Here is a 27373-nt window from a genome sequence, read left to right as displayed (position 1 = left end):
ATTAAATACTAGCTGAATGGTATTAGTAATATTTATTCTATAGGAAGCAACTGAAGATGTTGTTTTCATGAAAGAGACTCAAGATTAAGCAAATCATCAGATTTGACGAGTGGCTGGTCTATGTGGTTCCACTAATTTGTTAATAACCTGACGACTTCTCGTTACAGAAGCACTGAATGACTACAGTCCTCCAGTGAAACGAGAAAAGAGAAGACATTTTGCTTGAAGATACAAGCACAGATGCAATAACAGAAAAACATTTAATATAAACTCTACATTATTAGGACTGAATTTTTTCTTCTTTTTATGTAGGAAGTGAAAAAATAGTTATTTATTCTAATAACAGGTAACCAATTCTCAAAAGTAAACAAAGTTACAGTGCTTTAGGCTTGAAAATGTTGGGAAAATAGTTTTAGCCGCTAGCCTTTGATAATAGTCAACACTACCCTTATATTGTGCTGCTTTACAACAGGGGGAGTCCTTTTGGTTTATGAACAACAAAGAATTAAAACTGCATTCATATGAAAAGAAAGACAGCAAACCTAGAAACAGAAGCGTTTTCCCTCAAAACTCTCCATTCAAAGATTCTACTGGTTTACAACAAACACCAAAAATTAAACCAATCACTAAAACAGGTGGCATTATTTTATGGTACAAATTTTCTAACTGCGCTCACTTTACATACTGTAAACACTATACATTTTCATTGTTCCTGAAAACAACTTTGGGTGGGAATGAAAAAGGTAAATTTGAAATATATTTATTGCCGCAGAAAGAAAACAGATTTATGCAAACCTATTTCTAGCACTGGCAAATCCATTTCAGTTAAGTAATAAATATCACAGCTACAATATTAGCAGTATTACTGATGGTAGTTATGATAGTGTCTAATTTTCAGAGGCATATTTATCATAATAATAGTTCTCACCTAACTCAAAAGGATGTTGTGAGGATTCATTAATATTTATACCCATTAGTGTTTTGGAAATAACAAGCGTTATATTATTTTAATTTTTACAAGACTAATTAAAGCAGTATGAGGTTGTAATTGGAGCCATAAGCACAAAACCTGTTCATTCCACAGAACAACCAGACTTGGACAAAGAGTAAAAAATAAGAACAACAACAATAATAATATGCTACTTTCTATAAATAATGCTTTTTTACTTCATTTCTACTCTAAACACAAAGTCCAGGGTTTGGATTGGGTCTTTCTGAGGTCTCTCTGGTCCCACCACCCCCGTGAGGTCTATGCCAACAGGCAGGGGGGGAAAAAAACCCTAAACTCACCACTCTAAAAAAAAAAATAGTTGGGCCTGCTCTGATTACAATGATGATTAATTCTTTGCAGCTTGCAGCATTACAAAAATGCATTCTTTTAACTGCAAAATAGGTAATAGCGGCTGTTGTATCAGCCATAAAAGTCTCTAAGCCCTAACTGCTGTTCAGAAGACTTGGCAGCTTGGTCCATATTAATCAGCCAGGGCTTCCTGTGTGTAATTGCTCTTAACTAGGCTCAAACACAGTAATGGACTGGTAAATTGGAAATGAAGAACAAATAGCTTTAAGAAGAATCTCGGCCACTTTATTTCCTCTCTTGCAACACAACGATAGCTATTCATAATACAGGCAATTAAATATTCTCTATTTAATGTCTCACCATGTCACTCAAGAAAATCACTTTTCTCCTCATTTACTTTCCTCTATTTCTTTTATCACCGTGACACAAACTCCAATGGTTAACTCCAATGACCACAGGAATCTACACAAGCCCATGGGGTTTGGTTACTCATTATTCTCACCCCACCACTCCCCCAGTCGCAGACACGCTACTGAATTTAAGAGGTGGTTTGTCGCTCGGCTATTTTGGAAATCCCGTTTTGGAGGCCACAGAGACCCACAAACGTGATTCCAGCCCAAACACCAGAGACCTCTGTGTCTCCCCAGGAGGTTTCGCAGGGAGCACGGAGCTGGCGTGGCCAATGCTGGTGGAGCCACGCACTGGGCAAGAGTGGCTTTGACCTGATGCCACCAGGGACAGCCTTGACCCTCTGCGTCCTTTCTGCTGAGATGCTGTGGCTAAACTCCCGTTTGCCTGTGGTGTTGGGGTTACCGAACTCTTTAGCCAGAGCTCCTCACGCTTGTTTTGGGGAAGGATGATTTAAAATCAAAGTTTCTCTACGGGTATATTTATTCCCCAGTGCTTTCCCAAAACATCACCCTGTGCTTTCAGCCTCAGGTTCGACCTTGCTCTAGTGTAAAGAAACAAAAAATAAACAAACAACAGAAAAATTGCAAGAGTATTTTAAAGACAAGGAAGCCTGGCGCCTTCCCTATGACCTTTCCAGAAAAAGAACAAATCTTCTGTGTTCAAGGTTAGAAAAGTTCCCTATTAGCACAAGGCTTACCCAGAATATTGCTGCCTGAAAGATTAAACTTCTGTAAATATAAGCGCGGCAAAAAAGCATTTAGAACGAAACCTGACAGCCCAACTAGCCACAATGTACCCACGCCAGTCTCACAACCGCCTGCCAGGCTTCCTGAGAGAAATGTATTTTAAGGAACAGACTTTAATTCATCGTCCTCTAAGATGATGAAGTGATACAACAGGAAAACACACGTTAGTTGCCTCAATATCTTTGCAAAATAGGCGTCTGCCAGTTCAGGGCTGTGTTATTCCAATGTGGGTGTCAGTGCCGTTACACAGGCCCGACACTGAGCAGGGATGCTTCTGTGCAAATAAACAGAAAAACCTTAGAAGAAAGCTATTACTGGTAGGAAATGACTTTGTAGCATTTTTTTTTAATATTTCACTTCATTGGAGTGACACACTATGCTTTTCTATTTTGATTTTTATTCCTAGCCAGTATTAAAATTAGAGGCTGAACCCATTCATATTAGAATTCAGATAAATGATTAATTCATATGATGTATATTAAGACACTTTATATATATGTAAATGCAGCGCAACTGTATTGTGTGAAAAAATTATTAAAACATCTATGCTTACAACCAATTAAAAGGCACGACCATCACAACCATCACACTTTTAAATGTCAAAAAAATAAAGCAACGCTTTCTGACACCTATAAAATGAGTCCACGATAGTTTCAAGAATTTTCTTTTTGAATGTATTTGTAGAATTAAACTTAAAACAAATGTCCTTTGCCAATACATTTCCTGAAATTTCCTTTTGACTTTGCAACAAGGACAACTGCCCAAGGCTTTGCTAATCAATTTCTTGTGTTGCAGAAAACAGCGTAATTTGAATTTTGTCCAAGAATACAGTTTGAAATGCAGAAAATGTGAAAAGCTAACTAACGTGCAATTATTTGTAGCCACAGTCTGCATACCAAGTGAGAAGAAAGCTGAATAAGTAATTTAACAGTTATTGCAACTTTAATAAACAAAGAGCCACCCATCATGGCTTAGGGATGCAATGTTCAAGAGTAAATCTTACTACCCCTCTTAGCATGCTGCTTAAAAACAAATATCTTTGTATCCTTTGTAAGCATGGATCTTAAAGGAAAAAGGTGGGGGTTGTTTTGTTTTTTTTTCAGAAGACTATTTCAGTAGACTTTTGCTATCATAATCTCATATATGAATACTTGAACAATTTGCAATGCTTTTTTACACTGAACATATGTCTGGTCACATCCTGAAATCATAGAATCATAGAATAGTTTGGGTTGGAAGCGACCTGCTAAAGGTCATCTAGTCGAACCCCCTAATCCTCAGGCCATGTTTCCAGCTTGCCACCTCGGGTTTTCCTTTCTGGAAGAAAATGTGGTGTAAGGAAGGGAGCACCTGGCTCCTCTCCAGCCGGGCATCTCAACCCCATGTTTTGCCTTCACCCCAAAACCACAGCTCTGCAAGCACTGCAATGTAGAGAGGAGGATGTGGAGGAAACATGTCCAGCCCATCCCTTTCCATCTCCATCCTGCTCTTCCTCCATTGCCTGCATCAAGTGTTCCTCTGCAGGCGGCAAGCAAAGCCTGGGCTGCAAAAGCCTCTGTAACTGTGCTTCCTGCAGATGTTCTGAATGTGCAGCCCTTTTGATGGGTAAAGGTTGAGAACAAAAAGGGAACTTCTAACTACTGCTTTTTAGGAACCAATTTTTTTCTCTCATTATATTTTTTCTTGTTATAGGAATTTTTCTCTCGCTCTCAGAGGAGCTGAGGAAGCCCTCTCTACTCAGGGCTCTTCCAGCTCGCGCAATGCATCTGAGCAGTGTCAGCACAGGGCTTCCACCGCCAAAGGCCAATCTCCACTAAAAGAACTGAATTTTACAAAACCCCTCTGGCACACAGGGCAAGGGGGTCTTTCAGGCAAAGGCTTTCCTTGCTCAGGGGCCTTTAGGCTGTCTTCCTCATATTTAGACTTGACTTAACACTTCCACATGCATCTCTGCCTAGAGCTCTGCTAAGCTTCGGGTTAGTGAAGTTGCACCAAGAACGATTTCCCAGCAAAAAGTCTTTACGCGTTACCCCTAAAGTTTCTGATACAGCTTTATTTGAAATTTTTCTAATGCTAACCATGGTTCTCCTGACTTTTATACCACTGTGAGTGAGGAATAACTCCACAGATGACAGCAGAGAAATAGGATGAGCAACAGAGCCACAACCTCTACTACCTAAAGGAGCAACAAATTGCCTTTGGTTAGCAGCTGAAACTAGATTTATTTTATGGATGAAGAATTACAGTTGCTGGTGAATGAATTATTTCCATTTTGAGGAATTGGTGCAATTCTAGATTATGGAAACAAAATGTATGGGGCTTTTAGTTTACCCAAGTAGTACAGCATAGCTATCATTCAAACATTTCAGGTCTTATACCAGCAGAATTTAAAAAGAAAATAAATATTATTCATGCCCAAGAACTGCTTCCCATGTGTCTGATACTTTAGTCATCATTTAAAAATGACTCATTACACTTCTCTCTTTTGAAGTTTGGTAGAAAATTCACCCTAATCTAAAACTTAGCAGTAACTCAACAGTGATTTCTTACAAATGATTTATACCTAATCCTCTGAAGAAAAGGATTTATAATGAAAGTGATAGCTCAAGCCTAACTGCAGCACTGGGATCGGTGACACCATAATTAATGTATTATTTCAGTTGTGGGAGACACTGACAGTTGCTTTTTGTTCTTGGGAAGAAATTTATAGCGTGACTGAAAAAGGCACCATGGAAAAAAAATTACGCAGAAGAGGAATAGAAATTCTTCTAGCAAAGACATGTCCTTACAATCCCCCTCCCAAAGACTATAAAACCCTGGCAACGACAGTGTTTCCTCTACGGTGCAATTTATACCTTTCTCCTCTACTAGATGGCAGTATGACATGCTTTCAGAATATCTAAGTGAGGGGGTTTCTTTCTTTGTTTCATAGGAAGCAATTAATTTAAAATATGATTTTACTGGCATAGAAGTGGGAAAACTAAACCAAAAAAAAAAAAAAAAGCTTGCCACTGGCTGTGTATTTTGAAATCAAATCTATTTACTTACTGGTTCAACGTTAAAAGCAAAAAGTGCGTATTCCCGGTCAGGTGACACTTCATATCGAATAGCCTTTAAGGAAACCTAGAAAAGAAATCAGACATTGAATATATATTTTTCAGTTTTCAAATCAATAATATCTAGAACTAATTGTTATGACCCTGTTTCTAACAATGAAGAGTATTGCCAGACTGTCTTAAAAAATAATACATCACATCTCTTTTCAAAAACCAGAAATGTTATGTGGGAACACATATGCTCCCATAAGAGAAAGCATAACTGCATTGTAACTCAGACCAGGCAACTACCTCAAAATAACCGGAATTTTCCTTACAAACCTACTGCTCAGTGGCTGGTGGGGCAGCTGCGGGCAGCAGGTAGTAGAAAACCCTGATAAATGTGAATTTGTTAATTCCCTCTCCTTCCCTGCAGTCACTGGCCAAAGTGCTGGAGATAACAAACAGTAAATACCTGCTGGAGCAAAATATTATAAAGACACATGACCACCTGTCTCAATTAAGACAACGCTGAGGAAAATGATCCCATTTTACCCAGTTAAAAGAATCTGTGGGATGATGTGGTGATACAGCTTTCCAGGTGCACCCTGACCTAGGTTCTGCAAAAAGCTGCGCCGTAAGCCTTATTAACAAGAAGAGATGCCAAAATATCTCAGACTTGTCAGGAATTACCTTTTCCCTACTCCATCTATCATTTGTATCGTGCAGACATCCCTTCTCCTTTCCAAGGTTTCAATATAATACATTGCTGGTGCACCAAGGTCAAGAGAGGTGCCACTAACACGCCGCTCAGCCACTGCCTTTTACATCTCTTCCTCTCACATAACAAATTAGATGCAAGTCCTTGAGAGATTCCCGAATACCAAACTGGAAGAGGGAATTTAGCCTGCAGGGAAATGCACAGCATCCCACTGGGAGAGTCCTCCCCAAGGCCAGCAAGGCTGGCGGTGGTTCGTGGGGAGCCCAGGGGACAGCCATGGGCAGAGGGGACCAATCACAGAATCAGGATGGTTTAGGTTGGAAGAGACCTTTGAAGGCCATCTAGTCCAACCCCTCTGCCATGAACAGGGGCACTTTCAACTAGATCAGGTTGCTCAGAGCCCCGTCCAACCTGACCCTGACTGTTTCCAGGGCTGGGGCATCTACCAACTCTCTGGGCAACCTGGTGGGTTGATAGGCCAGCATGGATCAGGATGGGGGTGACAGGGGAGCGTGAGAGCCAGCAGCGTCAGCATGAAGACAGGTTTTATTTACTGTTCTATTAATAACACGGAGAAAGGAAAACGTGCCAAGGTAGCAGAAGTTTTCCTGACCGAGGGCTGGGAAAGAAGAGGACAAGGACAATGTTCCTGGATGAGGCGTAACATCAGCTCTTGTATTGGGACTTTTGAGATTCATCTGGAGGTGATCTTCTGCAGATTTATTTACCGAGAGGGCAGAGGAGCAAGGGTAGAAGGGAGGTCATGGCATGAAAAAGTAGGGTTATCTTGTAACACTGTGGTCTTCTTACAAACGACAAAAATTAAAAACCAGGGGAATAAACAGAGGCCAAATGGAAGCAGTTTGACTTCAACAGACCTTGACATTAAAGGAAGCCAGCCCATTCCTTTACCCTTAGCAGAACTGTAAAGAAAGGGGTTACGCTATGGTGAAAGAAGTTTGCATATGATGTAGGAAAAGTTGAAGGTTATATGGCAGTACTTGAAGTTTAAGGTTGGGTCCTGCAATAATAATTCAGTGATAAATTCTTTGTCTCATTAAAAAAAGAATTAATATTACTTGAGCTTTGTATGAGTCATATCCTCATACTGCAAAATCAACCTGGAATGTGGTTTTATAGTTTTCTTGTAGATTTACTTTTAGCTTTTGAGTTTCTAAAGCTGTTTTCTACAGATCTTAGGTCATTAAGGTAAGTCTCTGTTAGCTATCGTCTGCTTTTGTAGTTTGGCAATGATACAGTACAACAAAAACACAAAAACACCTCAAGTTGATCAAAACCTTAGGCAGGTTTTGTCACTGCATAAGTGACAATTTTACAAGGACGACGTGATTCATATCTCATGGTTGGAGCAAATGTTAAGTGTACTTTACTTCGGAAATTAACTTCATACAGGAAATATTGAAAACGCTCTGACATTTAATGTTCTAACTTCTGACACAATGCTGGCTTCCTCTACTACAAAAAACCATGCTACAAAACACTTTCATCATTATAAATAATACTCTGTATCAGCTGTGGGTCTATTTTCTTTTCATTCATTTTAATAGCCACCTACTAACTTATTTTCCCAATAACTTCTTAGGGTTTCTCTCATATGCAAACCATTTCCATTCATCAACACTATTCATTAACAACACTGAAATTACATTTCAACCATTAGGCAAGAAAAATCTGCAAATCCACAAATTAAAAAATAAGTATTTGCATGGAGAATGGTACCAACAGACAGTAAATTGTATCAATTGTCTTTTCTATTAAGCACGCAACGCTGAGAATTATGCATCTTTCAATTATATATGATATGCAAGACTAGCCTCAAATATCTATATGATACTTTCCTGTAGCATGAAAGAAACTGAGCTTGCAGAATTATAACCAAAGCTGGAGCTCAGTTTCACATTATCAGTCATTGCGTAGCTCATAGTATTACCAATGTATTGCTTCTCCTTGACAATACATGAAGTTGAAACCCAAGTCATTTTCTGCTTTACTGATCCAACTGCAAGAGAACTGTGAAATTCTGCTACTCATTATAGGAAATACTTACAATTTTTTTGTTTTCTATTAATATTGTTGAATTGTTAGTTTCAACATTCCTCAGAATCACTGTGCCATTCTGGTTTCTGTAAATGAATTCATTATCTGCAAGGAGGAAAAGAAAAGAACATTAAGGAAACCTGAAATTGTCTGTTTGTGTAGAACGTAATTATGGGCTTGAATCAAAAGGACTGCTGGGAACTTTCCTCTAAAGAACACAGATAGATATATATATATATTTAATGCAGACATTGCTGTGATGTTAAAGTGGCTTCCAAGATTGTCATTAAACAACATGGTTAGTGTTTGTCTCATGTTTATTCTGCCACACTTTCCCAGAGCTGAATGCAAGAGCGTGACCTGTTTGGAAAGTACATACACAGCTTGCTATATTGTTAGTGTAGAAAAAAACAAGGCCAAAAAACATTCCTTATGCTTAAAGGTTTCCAAGATCCTCAGTCTCTGTAGGAGTTTAATAAGCCAGATGCCTAGAAAGTGTCTGAAAGTTAAAGGCAAATCACCCTCTAACAAAGCATATTCTGGAACCTAATATTGGGCAGATCTTCCGACTCCACCATTTGTCCTGCAAACTTACAAGGGAAGGAGAGGCATGCAAAGAAACTGACATTTTCACATGGAAGAAGACAAATCAGCCTGCTCCTATTGCACTTTGGGACTTCTCCAGCTCTCAGGACACCTGGTCAAGGACAAGAGTCTCCTCCAGTAGCTATTGCACAGGCAGGAGATAGCCTCAAGCTCTCAAAGCTCAAAACCTATGTGACAGAAAGGCTGGGGCAGACATATGAAAGAGACTCCAAATGAGGTTTGGGTGGCAGGTCAAATGTTCAGGATGAAAAAAACATTACAATAAAGTATTGTCATCTTGTCAGATGCCATAAACTGAAGTTCAAGTCTGATCAGTGCTTACATGCACTGCCCCACAGATAAAACATAAAACATGGATAAAACATAAAACATGTCCCAAGCACACTGCCATTAAAAGATTCAGCAGCTTTTCTTGACACAGAAGTAGGGTTACTGGTGTTTTGCAACCTGGCTAAACTAAGATTAAGAACTAATGGATCCTACCAAAGTTCTGCCTCCAGTTTCAGCCAAGGAAACAATTCCTCCTTGCCTACCCTCACTGTGGCCACCACAAGGTGGCTACCATGGTGCATCCACAAGTGTTAGGGACACAAGAATGGCTAAACATTACCTATGAGTTGTTCTGGGATCAGTCAAAGATGAGTTTAAATCCTATCATATTCATAAAAGCACAGACCCAAATCACTATAACCACAACCACCTGTGCACTGCCCAGCTCGGGGTAACCTGCTGAAGACCACACCAATTACAGACACCCAGTTCTTCCAAAACCTCAGTGTACAGACCTAGCATACTCCTTCCTTACCCATGTTTCAGTCTTTTTTTAATTTCTAAGCTGGTGATAACAATTCTACCACAGTCATTAACCAACTTCGTAAAATGCTCTGGAAGTTCACATGAAAAGCATCTACGCTCTACTTATTACTATCAATAAAAACAGTCATCTCCTACACATCACAGTTTCACACGTAAGAGTAGGAAGAAAAAATCTTTTTTGAGACTGGGATGAATCAGATTGTGTGAGGCCAAACTGTTGCTGCAATACAGATGATCCTCTCCAGGCAAGATTTTAGCGACTTAAGATTCTCAGTGTCCAAATCACAGCAGCAGCCCTTCAGGCTCATAGGCAAAGTTCTCCAAACATCTATTTCTTTTAATTACGGAATAAATTTTATCAGCACCTTTGGTCCTGAATAAAAAATGCAGGATCTGAATTAGATTGAGACTCACATTTGAGACAAGAAAAATGAACCGAGTTCCTGTTTGGATTTGACAGTATTAAGGTTTTGTCATTAGTTCTGCAGTGTTGTCCAAGGGCATGGCATTTTCATAAGCATGCCTGATCACACTCAGAACTTTAAAATACTACTTCATATGATCTATGACTGAACAAACTAAGATTCTTCAACCTGTAAAAGAAGTGAGTGAACAGAACTAGGGCAGAAGTCAAAAAAGTCATAGGTAGCACGGAGGAGATAAATAACGAATGCTTGTTCCCTGCCTTTTCCAAAATAAATATTAGGAGGCATTAAATGACACCAGTCAGAGACAGATTCAACACTAATAAAAGGGATTATTTCTTCACACTGACAGTAAATAAGCTGTGGAAGTCACAGGCCTGAGGTAGAGCGGGTGCCAGGGCTGCATATGGGTCCAGGCAAGAATTAGAAAAATGGAAGAAAAATCCATCAAAGATTATGGGTCCTGAGGGGAGACGCTTTTCAGAAAGCCCTGGAACCTGAGATCGCGAGGCACTAGAAGCATTTCCTGAATTATCACCTTGAGAAATTTACTTGCTTTTTAAAATCTTCCCTAAGCATTTGTCCTTGTCCCGGGCCAGACACCAGCAGAGATGATTTCTGGTGTCTGATCCAGCACCGATTTATTTACAATTTTACCTTCCAGCTTCTGTGTTCAGATCCTTAGGGAATGCCTTTATGGAGCAATTTAGGAAGCGATACAATAAAAGGCGTTAATGCTCCCTACACACCTTGCCTTTATATCCTTAGGCCATTAAGGCTGGAGCATCATTTTTTATATGAGGAAAGTATACCGTCCAAATTTTTATTTTCAGGTATTCCAGAAATAACAGCAATAACTAATTTGAGAGACAGAATATTACCTAATTATCAGGCATTTTGCAAAAGATTACTGCGTTAATAATCACCAACACAGAATGTTTTCCCATTACATACTAAGTTCTAGAAAGAAAATTCACATTTTAAATATAGCCAGAAAAGCTTTTGGATAATTGTAAGCCTCTCAGGATGTTTCCTAATTACAGAAAAAACTAGCAATGAAACTGAGCTCAAAGTTCAGTACACAGGTAAAGTCGCTTATTAATCTAATGAGTCTGTGGGGCTGTTAATACTTGGTAGCCGTTTCTTGAGCATTGCATGAACTGATACAAGTTACATTACTGCCCGTAATGACACCACTACTAAACTTTTATCACTCTCTATGCTCCAAAAAACCCATAACATTTTAATAAACTGTGAAACTTCAAGATGATTACATAAAAGTTGCTCCATAGTTGGAAGTAGGAGATGAAAGACTTTCCCACTATTTGTTAAAGTGTAACAAGTTTAAAACGAGGTGCTAATCTGCTGCGTGTACTTCTGGTATGAAAAAGGAAGAATAAATGAAGCAGCGCTGATTTGTTATGGCTGTAAATCTTGCTATTATATTCAATACAAGCCATCAGCACAGCATCTGAATTAATGAACAGAAAATTGGTCTGCTTAAGAGAAGAACAAATTGATCTGTATTATATTCCAAGCAAAACGCTGTGAGGTTTATCTGGCCTGTAAGTCGTATTATCTTAGTCCTCAAAAGAATCAATGAATAATATTCTTGGACTTCTGTTTTGAAACGTGTGATTTGTTCCGGTGCAAGAGCGTTTATTTAAATGGGACATATCTCAATCAAAGACAAAAAGCAATGCAGCAGCCTCTGCCTGTAATGAATTCTGTCCAGCGAGCTGATGAGAATTTGCAGCCTGATTTATAGTTGTCACCACAGCTGATAAAGGTCATCGCTGCATCTCATTTTTTATACCTGCCTTTCTTTGGGGCTGGTGTTCAGTGTAAATGATGCTGAAAATTGTAACTTTCAGGCATAAAGCCATTTATTCCATTATATAATGGATTTCTTCAACAGCAGAGTTCACTTCGCCAACTCCTCCCCCTCTTTCAACTTCCAGGAAATTGTCTGGTTGGTAGAATACATTATGTGTCTGCGAGTGTAGACACAGATATGCAGTCACGCTTACAAAAGTGACTGATTACAAAAAGCAGTGATTACTGGAAATAACGGAGCAGCCTTGGTGCCGTACAGAGTCAGCGCAGAGGAATGGGGGAGCCTCGGCAGAAATTTTTAAAAACCTGCCAGGCAGAATGGGTGAAATCAGGAAACCCAAGACCCATGATGTATTTGCAGTGTCAGAGCTACCCAGCTTCTCTGTACGCATCTCTCTTAAATTCGGTCAGGAAATACGCACAGAGAGAAAACAGATCTAGCGACAGGGAGCTCGTGTCCCTTGCAGTCACTGAGCCCTCGCCAGGACCAGCCCGCACGTGGGTTTGCTTCCCCGGGCAGCTCTCCCCGCCCGTCTCTTCTTTAGGGCAAAACGAGACAAAATTTCTTCAGAGAATAATGCATTAAGCACTACGGCTGCAATGCAGGTTTCGCATTTTCAGGCATTTTCCTGGCCAACCCTTCCCAAGGTTTTACCATCAGAAAAAGCACGGAGTCTCTGGAAATGTGCCCACTGGTGCTGCCGTGATGCTGAACCTGGAAGGGGCAGTTGAAACTCAGGAGAAGGATCATGAGGCCATTGCTGGTATCATCTGGGGACCCCGAATCATCAGTTCAATATGCAGAGGCAGCTTAAACAGTCAAGAAAACGCTGGGCGCCACCAAGAGAGCAAGACAACATGGATCCTTTGCCATCATATAAAACAAGGGAGTACAAAAATTTATGGACAACTGATGAACGGACAGATATTAAAGGAAATAGGCAGGATATACACTGTCATCCCTAATGCAGGGGTGCCTCATTATGGACCACTGAAAGGGGCCAGCCTCAGGTCTAACATAGCATCGGCTACTGCCACGGTTAGCGACCCAACACTGGTCTAGAGAATCATAGAATGGTTCGGGTTGGAAGGGACCTTAAGGATCATCTAGTTCCAACCCCCCTGCCATGGGCAGGGACACCTCCCACTAGATCAGGTTGCTCAGAGCCCCATCCAGCCTGGCCTTAAAAACTTCCAGGGATGGGGCTTCCACCACCTCTCTGGGCAACCCGTGCAGTGTCTCACCACCCTCATGGTGAAGAACTTCTTCCTAACATCCAGTCTGAATCGACCCATCTCTAGTTTTAATCCATTCCCTCTAGTCCTACCGTTACCCGACATCCTAAAAAGTCCCTCACCAGCTCAACCAGAAGCAGTTGCCTGAACCAACACCATTTCTTTTTACGTTGCTATGTGTCAAACTGGGCACCAGATTAAATAGCTCATCAGAGTGGACAAGAAGGTTTGGGAAAATTTTACCTCTAGAAAGAGTAAGTTTGAATGCTGGTGGTGCAAAGAAGCTGAAGGAATTACATCCAGCTACAGGAACAGAGATTTGCGTCAGTGCTCACAAATTTATGGCTGTGCAGCTTCTTTGATGTGACTAAGTAAGTACACACTATCAGAGATGAGAGACTGGCTTATAAGATAATAGGAGGACCCACATGCTTTTGAGAAGAATTTTCATTATTTGTCAGAGATTATGGAAAGCACAACTATGTGATAAAATACGGGAAGGAATAAGAATTTAAATCCCGCTCTAAAAATATGTATTTTTAATAAAATTGTAATTTTCTATCAGTTTAGCAACTGATGAATGAAAGGTGGGGAAAAAAAAGTTATGAAATTCACATGCGGCAAGTCAGCAGTCACAGTTACTGAAAGGCAGAAAGTAGCATCAGGACTGTTAGGACAGTTCCAGTCATTTAAAGCCACAGACTTAGAGGAAAAGGCAACTTTTCAAGTCCTGCAGTTTCAGATCAACAGACGTGAAAGATAATTGAATGAGTCTCAGTCTGATGAAAGTCAGCATCGGGGGAATTATCGTTCTCAATCCCTAAGATTAAGGGAGATTGGTGAATAAAGGAAATTTAAATCCTGAAGTTGTTCTGAACCATTTCAGATAAATGAGCCTCCAGATACCAGCATAACCAGCAAGGCTGGCAAACAAATTATGCCTCGTCAAGAGAGCAGATGTCAGCTTGCTCCACGGGAGCGATCCCACATCGCTCCCCAGGGACCGAGGTCACACTGCACCGGGCCACGTGCGCTGCTGGGATGGAGCTCTGCGCTGGCACGGCGAATGTCACGGGGCCACCAGGAGAGGACTGGGCACTCTGCTGTTATTTCTCATCCCTGCTGCTGTAGGAAGGTCCTTGCTAGACGTGACCTTGGGTGCAACCCAGCTGGCAGGCAGTTTGATTCTGATGTTAGTGGGGTTAGAAACCCTGAAGGAGTCCTTTGAGCTTTGCGAGAAGTGAAAAATCCATATCCTATTCAACCCAATGAAGCCAATTACTGCAGTGGGAAGCCAGTCAAGAGCCTGATGTCATCACCCTCTCTCTTCCAAAAAAGAAAAGCTGTTGTCGGGTGTTTAAGGCCATCCATACCCTAGGCTGCACCAAAAGAAGCATGGCCATCAGGTTGAGGGAGGTGATTCTGCCCCTCTACTCCGCTCTGGTGAGAGCCCACCTGGAGTACTGCGTCCAGCTCTGGAGTCCTCAGCACAAGAAGGACATGGACCTGTTGGACCGAGTCCAGAGGAAGGCCACGAGGATGATGAGAGGGCTGGAGCACCTCTGCTATGAAGGCAGGCTGTGAGAGTTGGGGTTGTTCAGCCTGGAGAAAAGAAGGCTCCAGGGAGACCTTATAGTCTCTTCCAGTATTGGAAAGGGGCCTACAGGAAAGATGGGGAGGATATGTGAAAGGACAAGGGGTAATGGCTTCAAACTGGAAGACGGTAGATCTACATTAGCTATTAGGAAGAAATTCTTTACTGTGAGGGTGGTGAGGCACTGGCCCGGGTTGCCCAGAGAAGCTGTAGATGCCCCATTCCTGGAGGTGTTCAAGGCCAGGCTGGATGGGGCTTGGAGCAGCCTGGTCTAGTGGGAGGTGTCCCTGCCCATGGCAGGGGCGTTGGAACTAGATGGTCTTTAAGGTCCCTTCCAACCTAAAGCATTCTATGATTTTAGAATTTTATGTGACATCCGAAGGACGAGCCTTCCACCAGCCCTGCAGCCCTGTCTGCCGCGGTGCAGGGCATCACTCCGCACTCAGCCAGGCTGAGCTCCTCTGCTGACACGATGGCAGCACCTGAACCAGCCGAGGGTTTCCTGGAGTCCTCCCAGGCCAGTATTGATGGGATACAACTAGTTAGCACTTACCATCTAACAAGATAAAAGGCAGGAAGGTTGCAACAGTAGGACAGATGTTTTTTCAGACAGAGTTGGTATTTTCAGACTAGCAACATGGACATGTACTACATGTCCAAATGAATACAGTCGTATTCATTTGGAATAATAAATGAGGATGAGGCAGTGGAATCAAATTAAAAAAACAAACAACTTCTGCTTGTTTAGTATCCCAACAAGTTTTCTGAAGGGCCAAGTGATGCCCAGCACAGTGGATGGAGACCAGAGGTGGGGAAAGGAGTGGGTGGGCTCCTCGGGCGGCTCCTGGGGCATCTCACAGCCCTCACCGCCAGCACACATACCCGGGGGCCAAAGAGAAGGGTCTGGCTGGAGAGAGAAAATCCGGACTATCCACAGCATACCTGTGACACATAGGAAAAATAATACCAGCTTGTAGTGATTACCCATGTTTGCAGGATCAGGGGAGTCTGCCAGTTTACACTGAAATACAGTATGTTTCTGTGGGAACGGTGTCAGGACCAAACTAGGTAGTCAGGCAGGCTGTGGGCTTGGCAGAGGGGGTTGTTCGCTGCTGTGACTATCGGCATTTGCCCCCACAAGCCAGCCCACACGCAGCAGGGCCCCAGGGGGCAGAGCAGCCCGTCAGCGCCAGGCAAAGCACCAGGCAAACACCTTGAGTACAGTCATCCGCATGTGAGCGTCTCGCATGGAAAGTAAACCGGGGGGGATTTAGGATTTCCTGTAAAAAAGTGCTTTCTGAGCGACACGGGGGAGGAAATAGGACAATCTGAGGTTAACAGGCTGCTGTGCGCAGGACCAGGACCTTAAAAAAAACCATCAACCCTGCCAGATGCAGCACAAGCACAGGCCTGCTAACTTCAGAGACCGGTTTTGAGAGAGAGAGAGACTGAGATTTCGGAGGAAGCGGAGAGGAAAACGACAGAACAGGGTAAACTCACAGAGGAAATAAAAGCTTTCAGAAAAAAAACAACCCAGCAAACATTAACAAGAAGCACCAAACAAGAGGCAGGAAGCCAAGCATGATATGAACAGGGAGAAAGATGAACACAGGCAGGCTTTGGGAAACACTTATTTTACTTTGCTTTCATGAAAGGGGGAAAATGTATCTTATCAAGTAGCCCGCAGGATCATTGATTCATACAGGACAATATCTGCCTAACTGGAGTCATGTAGGAGAGTGGCCCCCTCAGGTCCTGCGCTCCCTGGGGCAGGTAGGGTTCACTCAGAAAAGCACGGGGAATGGATGTTCAACAAACGCTAGGACCACGCATGCTCGCTAACTGCTGTAAAACTTAACCACGCAGAACATAATGCAAAATAAAAGCACAATCAGTCCCCGATGGAAGCCTATTCAGGTGTCCAGGCAGATGCAATCCCAAATTCAAGCGGAAAAGACGACCATTGTGACGATGCATTTAGTATTACGATTTGTTGTTCTTTCTAGACATACTGCAGCGCATCTATTTGATATTTAGAGCACGTGCCCATAAATGACTGAATCTGAAATTCCCTCCCCAGAGCAGAAGCCAAGCTGCTTTTGATATCAAGCTGCTTCCCAGAGAGAAAATGCAGGGAAGGCTTCCCATCCCCTGTCCCCTGCTGCTGCAGTACCGGGCTCTGGGATAACAGAGAGAGAGGGAGGGAAGGAGCACGAGTGGTGAACGGCAACAAAACCCCATTCCGTGCCCCCAGCTTCACCCCACCCACAGTGAGAGCTGGTCCTTAGGTCCTCATAGACCTTGGCACTTGTGACTCGTCACAGCCCCCTGGCTTTTTGTCTTCAAGGTGCCCCTGCCCATGGCAGGGGGGCTGGAACTAGATGATCTTTAAGGTCCCTTCCAACCCAAACCATTCTGTGTGTAATTCAATCCACCCGCCCTCCGCCAGCAACTCCTTTTTCTTCAGCTTTGCTACTCTGCAGCGCAGAAATAAGCAAGAGCCTGTTACACTTTGTGATGCTGATGCAAGGCAGCAACAGGAGAGAACAGCTTGCCTTTAACGACATCGCTACAGTCTTTAACTCCAGGAGACAACTCAAATGCCATTTTTATCTTTCTGGCATTATGGGTCATTATCCTTTCACTGTTTCCAGCAATTCTTTTTTTATGAGAGTCTGAAAGGAAAACTTCTTTAAATAGGTGATTTACCGTAATTTAGTTAAATGCTGTATAACACGTCGCATTGGTACATTAAGTAAGTGCAACAAGATAGAATGTGCTTTATTACGCACGAGTGGTTTTAATTGCTCATCACCTCAATGCAGTTGCACTTGGTGCACCAATATAGTGCTTTCACAGTAGTACTAGTAAAATAAAACACACCTAGAGCTCAGGAAAATTCCCATATCAAGGTGCATCTCTCGTAGGCTTGTAAATCAACTTGCCAAAAGCTCAAAGAAGACAGAGTCCTGGGAAAACTTAAAACTATAAAAGTCAGTAATGCCAGTCTGTTTTTCTTATTTGTCTAATCCCAAATCTTTCAAGATCCAAATGTAGAAAAAAAAGAAAAGCTTATTCAATCTCATTGACCTCTGCACCAAGCCTGAAACCCAGGCAGAGCACAACTTTGAAATTTCAATCCCAAATTTGAAACCAGACACAATTCTGCAGCTGCCTCTCATTTGCGAGACTGAACTCCGCTTCAAAGAGCCCCACTCTGGGAACTCTGTACGCTCCGATCACGGCTTAGTGGCACAGGCATGAAAAGCTGAAGTCCATGTGAGAAACAGAGAACTCGTTTCAACTTCAAATAACTCCTCTTCCCTGCTTCTACCTGCTTTTATAACACGTGGAGGGGGGGGAAAGAGAGACACTACAATTAGGAAAAAAACGAATGAGAAATCCTCTGCGTAAATCCATTTTGACTCCACCCAGGGCAAATCATCCCGATTACAAAACTGCTGCAAAAATCCTAACAACAACAGTAAAAACGTACATCTTGTTGCTTGCTGCCCTCGCTTTCTCTCTCTGCAATGACTGACAGCAGCGTGGGGGCTTTGCGGCACACGGAGCTGACTTTAACGCATTCCAGAGCTGAGAAATCTTCCTCAAAAATTCTCTGCCATCTTCTTTTCCTGTTCAGTTGTGCTCCTGCCACGTGCTCTTCAAACCCTAGATGTTATAACAGGAAAAGTGCAGATGACCCCTAGGTTACCCGAGTACGGACAGCTGGCGATACCAGATTATACTCAACCCTTTGATACCCTGCCAAGAAACTTCCCACATTCAGCACAGGCCAAGAGCAATTTAACCCTAAAAAAAAAAGCTAATTTCCCAGGAAACGGTCCCTGCTGCCTTTATCCACATCCCACGTGTTGGTTTTTTTGCACGGTCTCACCACGTGCCTAAACAGCAAAATAAAGTGCGAACAACAGGTAGTGTCTAACAGCTCGTCCCTGCTCCGTCACGTGGCACAGCTCCAAATACACAGTGACACGGATTTTATCGGGAGTATAAAACCTGCAGGGCTTTTGCCACAGTAGTTGCTAGCTCACAGGAGAGCCCAAGCTGCCACTCCTGCTTGGCTGTCGTCCCCACCTTGCCGGCTCCGTGCAGGTACCGCTGCTCCGAGCACTCCCTGCTTGTCCCCCAGGCCAGCGCAGCGCCGCTCGGTGACCCCTCTCCTTCTCGGCCAAACGCACCGGGTCTTGCCTGCCTCATTTAGTTCGGCTTCACACAGGGGAGCGCATAACCCAAAGTGTTACACGTAAATGTAATAATCCGTTTGACGTGGAGAATAAAAGGAATCCACGAATAAATTCTCCTTAAAATGCGACCCCACGGCTTGCTTTCTTAATTCCTCTGTGCATTTCCTTGCCTCCTTCTCCTTGCCCCCAAACAAATTACCTTTGTTAGTGGCCATGATGGAGGGAAAGAACATATAAAGTGCCTTTTTTTTCCCTTTTTATGATTATTATCGTGGGCAGAGTACTGAAATTTCAGTACTGTCTGACTGAGATCTTTGTATATTAAAAAGCAAATTTTCTGTATATACAGCTCTGGATAAAGTTTCAATTATCTTTTCATTATTTCACGATCCCTTTTATGCTACTCTGTCATTTCAGATGTGTCTGGCAAAGTCTGACTGTGCTGAAGTCCAGCTGCAGAAGGGATCTGGCTGGGGACAGATCACCCTGACTTCGGGCTTTTGAAAATCAAGGCGGATAAGACACGAAATCCAACATCCTACACATTTTGGTTACTGGTGTGTGATTACTGGTTTTAGACTGGTCACAAGAGGGCACCATATTACAAAGCCGATGGAAACACTTTCGACACTTGCAAGAAACCATTAATAAATAATCGAATGTGATGCTGGGGAGCAGACCTGGCAAAGAAGAGCACCTGGAGGGGAGCCGAGACTCCTCGCACCCAACTGCAAGGGAACCGCTAATGGCAGGAGGAGCTTACAATTACAAATACAATCCCATAGTTTTTAAACTAACTGATTAGGGAATGCAAAAAATTAGCGTCAGCTAAGTAAAGAGTTTTCCCTTAACATCCCAAATGAGTTTCCCTGCAATGACCGGGTCAGCTCCTGCGGGGAGCCCCACACCAAATCCCAGAAATGGTTCCTGAATTTCTTATTTCACCTGTTTACGCTCCTAGTCCTCTCTCTGCCAAGGAACCTACATCGTGCATCACGCACTGCCCTGCATGATAACGGTCTTGAATCAGCAGTGGTTTGCTGCTAAGAGGGCAAACACGCTGATGCAGGTGCTGAAGCAAAAGAGCCGATACGAACACCTGGTCTAAGTGTGATGGATGAAAAATGGTTACACCAAAAGAATGACTCGTCCTTTCTTGAATCCGGGGCAACTTTTTGTCCAAAGGTTGGACAAAAACTCTTGATCCAAAAAATCTTCTCAGTGGGTTCTCAATGGGTTAACAACTTTCAGCAGATGGCTTTAAACCCAAAGAATGTCCTTATTCAATTAAAAGATCTTGACTTGTTCATATTTTTCTTTATTTTCTATATCCTTACACAATTTCTTTGTTTCTCAGAGCAATTCTTATTGTGCATTTCCATGCTTCTGTCATGGTCTCTATCCTTCTCTGGACCATGTCTATTCCCACTACAATCTATCTTTTTTGGATGGAGCAACCCAAACTCACGGTAGTGATCAAGGTCATAACGTCCCCCAAACTGGATAAAAACATGCTATTTTCAGTATTGCTCTCTCCTGAATACAGCCCAATATTGTTTCCCCTAAAAAAAACTGATTGCACCAGAAAATTGATTATATGTTCTCAGTTTCCTGCCCTAGGAGAAGGAAAGAAAATACAAAATATGGAATTCTAATAAGCCCTCTCCTGTTTTTGACACTTGTACTACTCTGTCTTGATAATTTAGCCATATCAGCCATTCCGTCCCCATTACGAAAAAAAATCAGTAATACTAAAATTATTGGTATATAGTTCTACTTATAAAAAATATCTTCCTTTGTGAGGCATTACACATAGAAAAGAAATAAAGAATAAATGTTAAAGGTTAATTTGTTTTAAGTCCATATCTTATGCATGCTACTGAGTTCAGTATTAGCTAAATGCTGCAGGGCAGAAGGTAACAGTAAACCCTCACAAATTCTGCCTCTGAAATTGAAATCTGGAAGAAGGAAAATACAGAACTCATAGGAAAAATATGTATATACACATATACTCTCGGTGATATTTTTAAGAAAGGATTTAAGACATTTTTTACGTCACAGTTCACAGCCCACACCTCCACCGGGAAGGAGAATAAGGAAGTAAAAGATACCTCCAAATGATTAATAAGGGTCCTGGCTTATGCACAAGTCTTCCAAGGAATATGTCTTGTAGAAGAGTCAGTTCATCAATTGAAGCAATAACAAACAGTAGTGAAAACATCTTCACATGGCCCAGCATATGTCCATGAACCCGATTATGGAGGGATGGGCCAGTTCAGCCCCCGCTGGCTCGGCTCTGCCCATGCTGCCAGCCCGGAGAGCAATCAGCCTCAGCTGCAGGAGCAGGGTTTGGGTATGGGCTCTTGTCCGCTAGGAAACAGGAAAATTGGCTGCTGAGCACAGAATAAGTGTTTATGAGGGTGATAATAACTTAGACTATTGGGAAAAATTCTGGACACTTTGTCCAGCCAGAATTGCTGGATTTTACATGTTTGTCTGAGTTCTTACCGGCTCTTCTCAGCCTGCCTGAAGGTACCACGGTATTCAAATATTCCTACAGTGCACACATGGCAAGGACAACACTTCCAAGCAGCACCTGCATTGGCTTACGCTGTGTAAATGACCATACTGAACGCAACTGCAATGAGGCCAAAGTCTCTTTGAACTGCTGGATTCACCACCCCTGCAACGTACAGTTGATTTTTTACAAGGATCAATGCATGCCAAAATAATCACCATTCATCCAGTAGATCCAAAATTTTGCCCTTTATGGAATTGCTTCTGAGCTGAAACATTTTTTTCACAATTTTGGCTTGAGATTTTGGAATTTCCCACTGTCTTTTTACTAGACTGTTTAATTTTACCATCCATGCCATTGTCATCTGCCTTTCCTGGAAAGTTAATGTGCTTTGAAGCTGATTATCCAGATTTTGTGAATTATTAAAAACCTTAAGTGTTGACAAATCACTAATAAGGCTATAAAAAACTTGATTTTTTTAAAATAGCCTTTATAATGAAATTAAACATTGAATTCTTTTCCAAGTATGTTTAGCCTTTGGAGGGCCATTTAGACATCATAGAGTCATAGAATGGTTCGGGTTGGAAGGGACCTTAAAGATCATCTAGTTCCAACCCCCCTGCCATGGGCAGGGACACCTCCCACTAGACCAGGCTGCTCAAAGCCCCATCCAGCCTGGCCTGGAACACCTCCAGGGATGGGGCATCCACAGCTTCTCTGGGCAGCCTGTGCCAGTGTCTCACCACCCTCACAGTAAAGAATTTCTTCCTAATATCTAAGCTAAATCTCCCCTCCTTCAGTTTAAAACCATTACCCCTCGTCCTATCGCTACATTCCCTCATAGAGTCCCTCCCCATGTCTCCTATAGGCCCCAATACATGTGATTTAATAATCTCTTTGAGACCAAAAAAGTTTTAAGATTTATTTCATTCTCTTTTTGTATCAAAGTAAGTATTTTTGTAAGTCACCTGTCCCCAGAAGCTGGGACTTTAAGTCAAGTAGCAAGATGAAAGTCCGGCATCATACCCAGCTGGCGGCGTTGTGGAGGCAAACTCCCTGCCCAGCCATACACAAACCTGGTTACGTGTTCAGCTCTTTCTTTCCATCAGTCAAATGTTCTAGGGAGTTGTTTCCCACTCTCCTTTTCCTTGCCTTTTGTTTTCCTTCTTTCGTTTCTTCACACTTGTTGTCTTGAGTTCTTTTCTGCTAAGTAGGAGACTAGAAGTGGCTTTGAAGAGGTATTACGCTCCGATAATCAGGGATTACTTCACAGCGTGCACGACCACTTCTGTCTCGGGATCACTTACAGAATCACCTTATTTTCTACCAGAGATTATTCCTCATTACTGGCAATGGAAAGAGACGTCAGCAGAGTGATAAGTTTTAAAACATAGGGCATGTGTACAGATCCAGCACTAGTGTCACGTAAAGCTCTGAAAGTCCTGCTGGGGACCTCTATCGCATGATTTTATGGCATTGTGATCACTCAGTGGGCTATAACTTGGTATTGGGACCTATAGACTTTAACTCTAACACAGTACAATACTATATGCATGCACTTGCCTTAAAGTGCCATGAAACTCAAATAATGTGAACACATTTGAGAAGCCCAGCCCAATACTTCCATGTAATCCTTGTGTGTAGTTCCCATCCCGTCCTCTCTAAAATGATATATTAGAGATGGAAAACATTCACGAAATGACCAGGATGATCCAAGGTACTGATCTAAGGGCCATCAAGCAAAGCAACCAGGAGCAAGCTCCCAAGTAAGCAGAAGGAAGCAGTTCCTCTGGGAACTCAGGCCAGTGAAACTACTTGATGAAGGACACAGTGGATGCAAGAGGCTCTGCAGGACACTTAGCAAGTGACTTGGAAGAGAAATACATTTTGGGTTACTAAATAGGGAAACTACAAGAGGACTGCTAATTCCATAACCTAAAAAGTGTGTGAAGCTCGCTGGACTCTTACTCGTCCTTGTGCGCACGCATATCCCTTCTCATGGAAACAGAATTTTGGGCTGGGTAAATATTTGGTCTCTGCTGCTCTTAATTGAATTTTCACTGATGTGAGATTTGTATATCTACATTTAAAAGTATAATTATATTCCCTTGATCGGTGATAATTATCTCATTCTGAATTTCTTTTAATGAATTATATAAGTCTGGTACTATTTCTTGTAAGAAAAAAATCCCCTACTGCTTCTTATATGTTCAACAGCTTAATACAGTCAGGAGATCCAAACTCACCAGAGACTTTCTTTCTCAGATAAGTAAATCTTTGCCTGCTAAATTTTCAATTACAAATATCTGATATGAAGTTTAATCACCAGAAATACAGTATTTCTCATCTCCAAATTATGAAATTATGGTGTCTCATCGTATATTTATTTAATGCTCATTAAAAGGAACAAGTGGAAGAATAGATGCTGCTCTAATTATCCTAAGCAAGCACTACTCCACGTTCAACAAGTGTCTGAGAACAGTGGAGCAAGCTCTCAGGGAAAGCTACTGAGGTAGGAGAATGTGCTTTGTACCACGTAAAAATCTTCAACAAGGAATCAAAGTCAGGCAGGGCAGTAGGAAAAATGCAAAGTTGCCTTTTTTTTTTTTAAAAAAAAAAAAAGTAAGCAAGTTGCCTCCTAGAGAATAGAGGGCACCTAAAGACGGACTGTATTGAAAGACATAAACCTTTCTGGAAATCTCTACTGAAGGCATCAGTATTAGATTATAATCAGGATCAGCTTCTTAACAAGAGGCCCAAACACCCTGAAGAGCTCTCCTTTCTCCATCATCCCTCTACAGTCCTCCTTTGAACATGCTTCTTGCCCAGCACATCCTGAAATTATGCACCTCATCTCTTCCCTCTGATTTTTCCTAGATGCTCATCTCCTAGATACTCCTTTCCCAAAACTTCTCCACCCTTACACCAGCCTGACTGTAAGGAAAACCTTCAGCAAGTTCATGCAAACAAACCCTCATTCTTGATATTCCTTTCCTACAGTTCCAAATGGAATTCCCCACTTATCTGCCCAGATTTTCTTAGCAGTGCTAGATCTAAATGAAATATATTTCTTACTCCCTTCCAAAGCAACCCTCCTCATGGTGAGACACTGCCAACCTCCTGGGCATGGGAGAAGACCGCAACCCACTGCTGCGTCCAGCTTGCTCCATCACCCAGGAGCATGGCTTTCCTTGCTTCTCTCCCTCCTCTTTCCTGTGTTATACTCCTCTGAAGAGGCAAAGGGAAACAAAAACCCCACAACTTTATTTTACTACAAATTCAACCAGCTGGGCTGCAATTGTGACCATCCTTTTAACGGCTTATCGAAGACAATTTCTGTCACAGCAGTTCCCCCTTCCCCAGGGGCTGGGGACCGCTGGGAGCTCACCATTACCCGCTTCGCAGGTGTCAACCAGGGAACGCATCTAGCAGTGTCACACTGTACCTCGAGTCGTTCACCTGAATTTTTAACTAACACCCACTGAGAGAACACCTGATCCCTCTCCCAGTTAAACCCCTGTAAAACCAGTGCCTTTCCTTCGGCTCAGAGAGCAGCAGCTTTTGATTTCAAACCGCTCTGAACGAGATGAAAAAAAACAACAAAAACAACCCAGATCCTTTTTTAACTGGATTCAAACCGTTAAGCACGTAGGCAGAACTGCCGCGTGCGTTTCTTTTCTTCCAGCAGCAGAAACACCGCCGATGTGAGCCGCGTCTTCAAAAGTCCCCCATGGACGCAGCCGCTCCCGGGGGCAGCGTGCTGTTTCCTTCCCCTCTCCATCCCTGCTGTTCTCCTTTTTTTTTTAATCAAAAGGCTCCCCTCTGCGCACTGGGTGCAGTTGCAGTAAGTCTGCCTGGCTGGCAGGGTAAAAGGACCCAGCACTCAATTTAGCAGCTTTGTATTAGTCACCGGCAACAGAGAGCCAGGGAAACGCCGCTGCGCACCTTGGTGCGACGACGCATGACGACGGGGAGGAGCAGAGAGGGCAGCTTCTACCTAATTCCCATGGATTTTTTACCTCAAATCGGCAAACAAATTTAACACACAAAGGAGCCCAAGTGGTCCTAGCTTTCACACCTCTTATATCTTCAAATTATTCCCCAAAGCCTCTCCTCGCTAGCAGGCACAGCCCTGGCAGGAGGCACCGCTGCGCTTCTGAGTTACAGTGAGAGAAAAGCACTAATTTTAGTGGAGCTGGACTTGAAAGGGAAACATGGAATCTGTTTTTCCTAATGGCTATCAAAAAATATAGGAAACAAGCTTGCTGGCCCAACATGTGGAGTGTGACCATCACATTCCCTGAGGGGAGAAGTCCTGCTCTTTTTAAAAAAATCAGTGAGAACAGAATTAGGCAGTGTTGGTGGAACCCAAACAAGAAGTAAAGTCCAAGGACATCTCCTGCCTCTTCCAGCCATCTTTGATTCATAAATTGTTCCCTATTATATCACCCAAGCAATTGAATGTATTTTCCAGCTCTTTGTCTTAGGCCATGAAGCCATTTCTTAGGCAACATCATGGTACTGACTTCCAGGCTCATTTTCGCCCTTTGCACAACTCCAGCTCCTGCTCCTCCTTGCACGCCCCCAGGAACCTCCCCGCTTGCCTGGTCTTCTCCCCTGCATGACTCTGCAGCCTGTCCTCCCAGCGCAGCATGACGCTGCCGATGCCCTCCTCATCACTCGCTCCCTTTCATCCCACCTCTCCCAGGCGACCTTCAAGCCACCGGCCCGGTCCCTGGGTCGGACTCCTCACTCTACCTAGCATGGTGCAGGGACGTAACAAATATAAAGCTATTGCACTGAATGTCTGAGGCCACTTAGTTTGGTACCTCAGGAGGGCATCTGACTCAGGCTCAACAGCAGTAGGTGACACACTGAGGAATGCTTAGAGTTCATCAGGCTTTGGAGAAATTAGGTTACCTACGGAGGTGCCTAAACATAGGGTTGGGCACATATGAAAATCTTAACCTCCTCAAGACATCAAGCTACTCAAAAAAACCAGAAACAAACCCCTCTAATTTGACCACTACAACGTTACTTCTGCTTTTCTGGGGTGTGATATTTTTCACAAGCAGGACTTTCTCCGGTACGTTTCTTCCTCCAAATCCCGAAGTTGCTGTACAGGCCAAAGGATGATTTTTCTCAGTCTGACAGCAGCGCGCGTGCCCCACCAGCACCCCGGCGCTGCGGAGAAGCTGGGCACCGAGGCACTGCTAAAGCCAAGGTACGGAGCTCCTCCCCAGCTTGCTCCTGCAGACTATATTAATTTTTAAAAGAGCCAAATTGATTTCTCATTTCATTCTCTCTAGCAGTAATGAACAAAACAGCTACATGGCAGAAATGCTCTCCTCCATGGTCTATTACAGTATGTTAAAAAGGCATTAATTCCTGTGTTTCCTGTCTTCAGTGAATGGGTTACTGTCACCACTGAACTTCGGCAATTGCCCAGCCGCTGAAAGGCAGGGAGCAAGGCAGCTTCTCTTCAGTGCTCTCGGAACACAGATCCGCAGAAGGTGGTGATCCAGGATGGGATCAAAAATCAAAATTATGGTTCAAGTGGTTTAACATTTTCATCTCTTCTTGCTTATTGTAACAGTCTTGACAGAGCATGAGCCCATTGCCTGCTTTGGCAACACAGGATGTCACTTCACAAAGGCGTTTAGATTAAGAACCACAATCAACCACCTTGAAAGCACACGGACTCTTCCACTGACACCAACACTACCTAAAAGCTCACCGTGTGCTTACTGAACCAGTATCCGTATCTTCATGAATCACACAGAAGGTTTCTGAAGGCCATGCCCAGCAAAACCTCCATGTGGGGGTGTGCGAGGAGCACTGCCCCACTCTTCCATGAAGCTTT

The 27373-nt window shown here is 42.8% G+C and overlaps 1 protein-coding gene across 4 annotated transcripts in view; it reads right to left on the bottom strand.

The window, feature by feature from the left end:
- Positions 1 to 27373, bottom strand: part of DPP6 (dipeptidyl peptidase like 6) — a 570235-nt gene that overhangs the window by 138840 nt on the left and 404022 nt on the right. For all 4 annotated transcript variants that reach the window (XM_074574110.1, XM_074574111.1, XM_074574108.1 and 1 more), the window contains exons 4-5: positions 8282 to 8376; positions 5506 to 5580 (exon numbers count right to left, since the gene is read on the bottom strand). In XM_074574110.1, coding sequence (XP_074430211.1) covers positions 5506 to 5580; positions 8282 to 8376 — 170 coding nt within the window. The remainder of the gene's footprint in view (positions 1 to 5505; positions 5581 to 8281; positions 8377 to 27373) is intronic.

Source organism: Larus michahellis, chromosome 2, assembly GCF_964199755.1.
Source record: "Larus michahellis chromosome 2, bLarMic1.1, whole genome shotgun sequence".
NCBI lineage: Eukaryota > Metazoa > Chordata > Aves > Charadriiformes > Laridae > Larus > Larus michahellis.
Note: the sequence above shows the minus strand (reverse complement) of the source record. Positions and strands in the feature narration are given on the sequence as shown.